At 57.3% G+C, this 1,264-nt stretch overlaps 1 protein-coding gene across 1 annotated transcript; it reads right to left on the reverse strand.

Annotated features, from left to right (window-relative positions):
- Window positions 1–458: 458 nt before the first annotated feature.
- Window positions 459–884, reverse strand: LOC121169114 (late histone H2B.L4-like). Its single transcript, XM_040999570.1, has one exon. It carries the CDS (start codon window positions 882–884, stop codon window positions 459–461), a length of 426 nt encoding a protein of 141 aa, XP_040855504.1.
- Window positions 885–1,264: the final 380 nt, after the last annotated feature.

The raw sequence follows: 1,264 nt of genomic DNA on the forward strand, positions 1-1,264 counted from the left end.
GGCGCGTGCAAAGCCAGGATGTTAGCCACTAGGCTACAGAGCCATACCCCAGGAAACCTAATTGTAGTACGCAATAAACTTAATTTATATGCAATAAAGCTGTCCATGATTTCACCTGTGTACCACTGACTAAGCAGAGTATGAAACGCATGGAAGCAATGACTGGCTTTGGGACAAGGAGCTGTCTTAGAAGAACATACTTGACAGAAATGAGCATTGAATAAGGCGTTTAATAAGTGCACAATGCATACAGGTTCTCCCCATTCTCCTTGGAGGAGATGGTACCCATCATAGAGAATCTAGTAGAATTGATGAGGTAAGTCCGTGAAGACTGTCCACCAAGTGTGCCAGGCACGGTCTGTCCCAAGCCCTGGGAGAGTCCCCCTGTGCAGCGCTGCAGGTCTTTCCCGCTGAGAGGGTGGCCATCGGGTGGGCAGGGACAGGCGGCCCGAGGCGGCTCACTTGCTGGAGATGAACTTAACGAGGGCCTTGTTGGCCTGGCTGTCTGCGTAGGTGTAGAGCTGAGTGGGCAGCACGAGGCGCATCCCACTTTGGATGTCTGTATAGGTCAGGGTGGAGCCCCTCTTGTTGCGGACCAGGCTGGCGGCCTCATCAGCGATGCGCTCAAACAGATCTCTCACGAAGCAGTCCAGGACGGCCTTGGCCTCCTTGGACAGGCTGAGGCCTGCGTGAATTTCCTTCAGAAGCTTCGGGAAATAGATGGCGAAGGTCGGCTGCTGGCTGGTGCCCAGGCGGCGGCGGCGGCGGCGGTGGCGGGGCCTGGGTTTCCTCTGTTTCCTGTCGGGTGAGGACGCCTTCTCAGGGTCCTGGCAGACCAGGGGTCCCTCAGCAGGCGAGGGAGAGCCCGAGCCCGGCTCAGCCATGGCGGAGGCAGTGGCTAGTGGCTGGGAAGCACAGAAATGCCGAGAGGCCCCAAGCCGGCGCTCTTGATATGGGCAGCTTGGCCTGACGTCACAAACTGCAAGTCTGTGACGTGGAGCTGCGTGGGCTTGGTCAGCTCTCCCGCGTGGACTCACACCAGCCACTCAGAGGAAGGCTTGCAAGTGGTCACCTTGGATCCAAGTGAGAAAGCCTCCCATAGGGGCTGGCACTCTCACGTGCTAGCTTCAACCCCCGGCCGTGACCCCAGCATTCCTTAGGGCAACGTTTCCACAAGCTGGGGTCAGGACAGGGCTAGTGCGCATGTGCTCTCCCTCTGTCTGTCATACTTCAGTAAAACAACATAGGTGGATATCACCGCCCA

This window comes from Ochotona curzoniae, unplaced genomic scaffold (genome assembly GCF_017591425.1).
Source record: "Ochotona curzoniae isolate NIBS_2020 unplaced genomic scaffold, NIBS_Ocur_1.0 scaffold_1852, whole genome shotgun sequence".
In the NCBI taxonomy this organism is placed as follows: domain Eukaryota; kingdom Metazoa; phylum Chordata; class Mammalia; order Lagomorpha; family Ochotonidae; genus Ochotona; species Ochotona curzoniae.

Excerpts from the sequence above, each read along its gene's own strand:
- LOC121169114 (XM_040999570.1), bottom strand. The coding sequence starts at position 884 with ATGGCTGAGCCGGGCTCGGGCTCTCCCTCGCCTGCTGAGGGACCCCTG.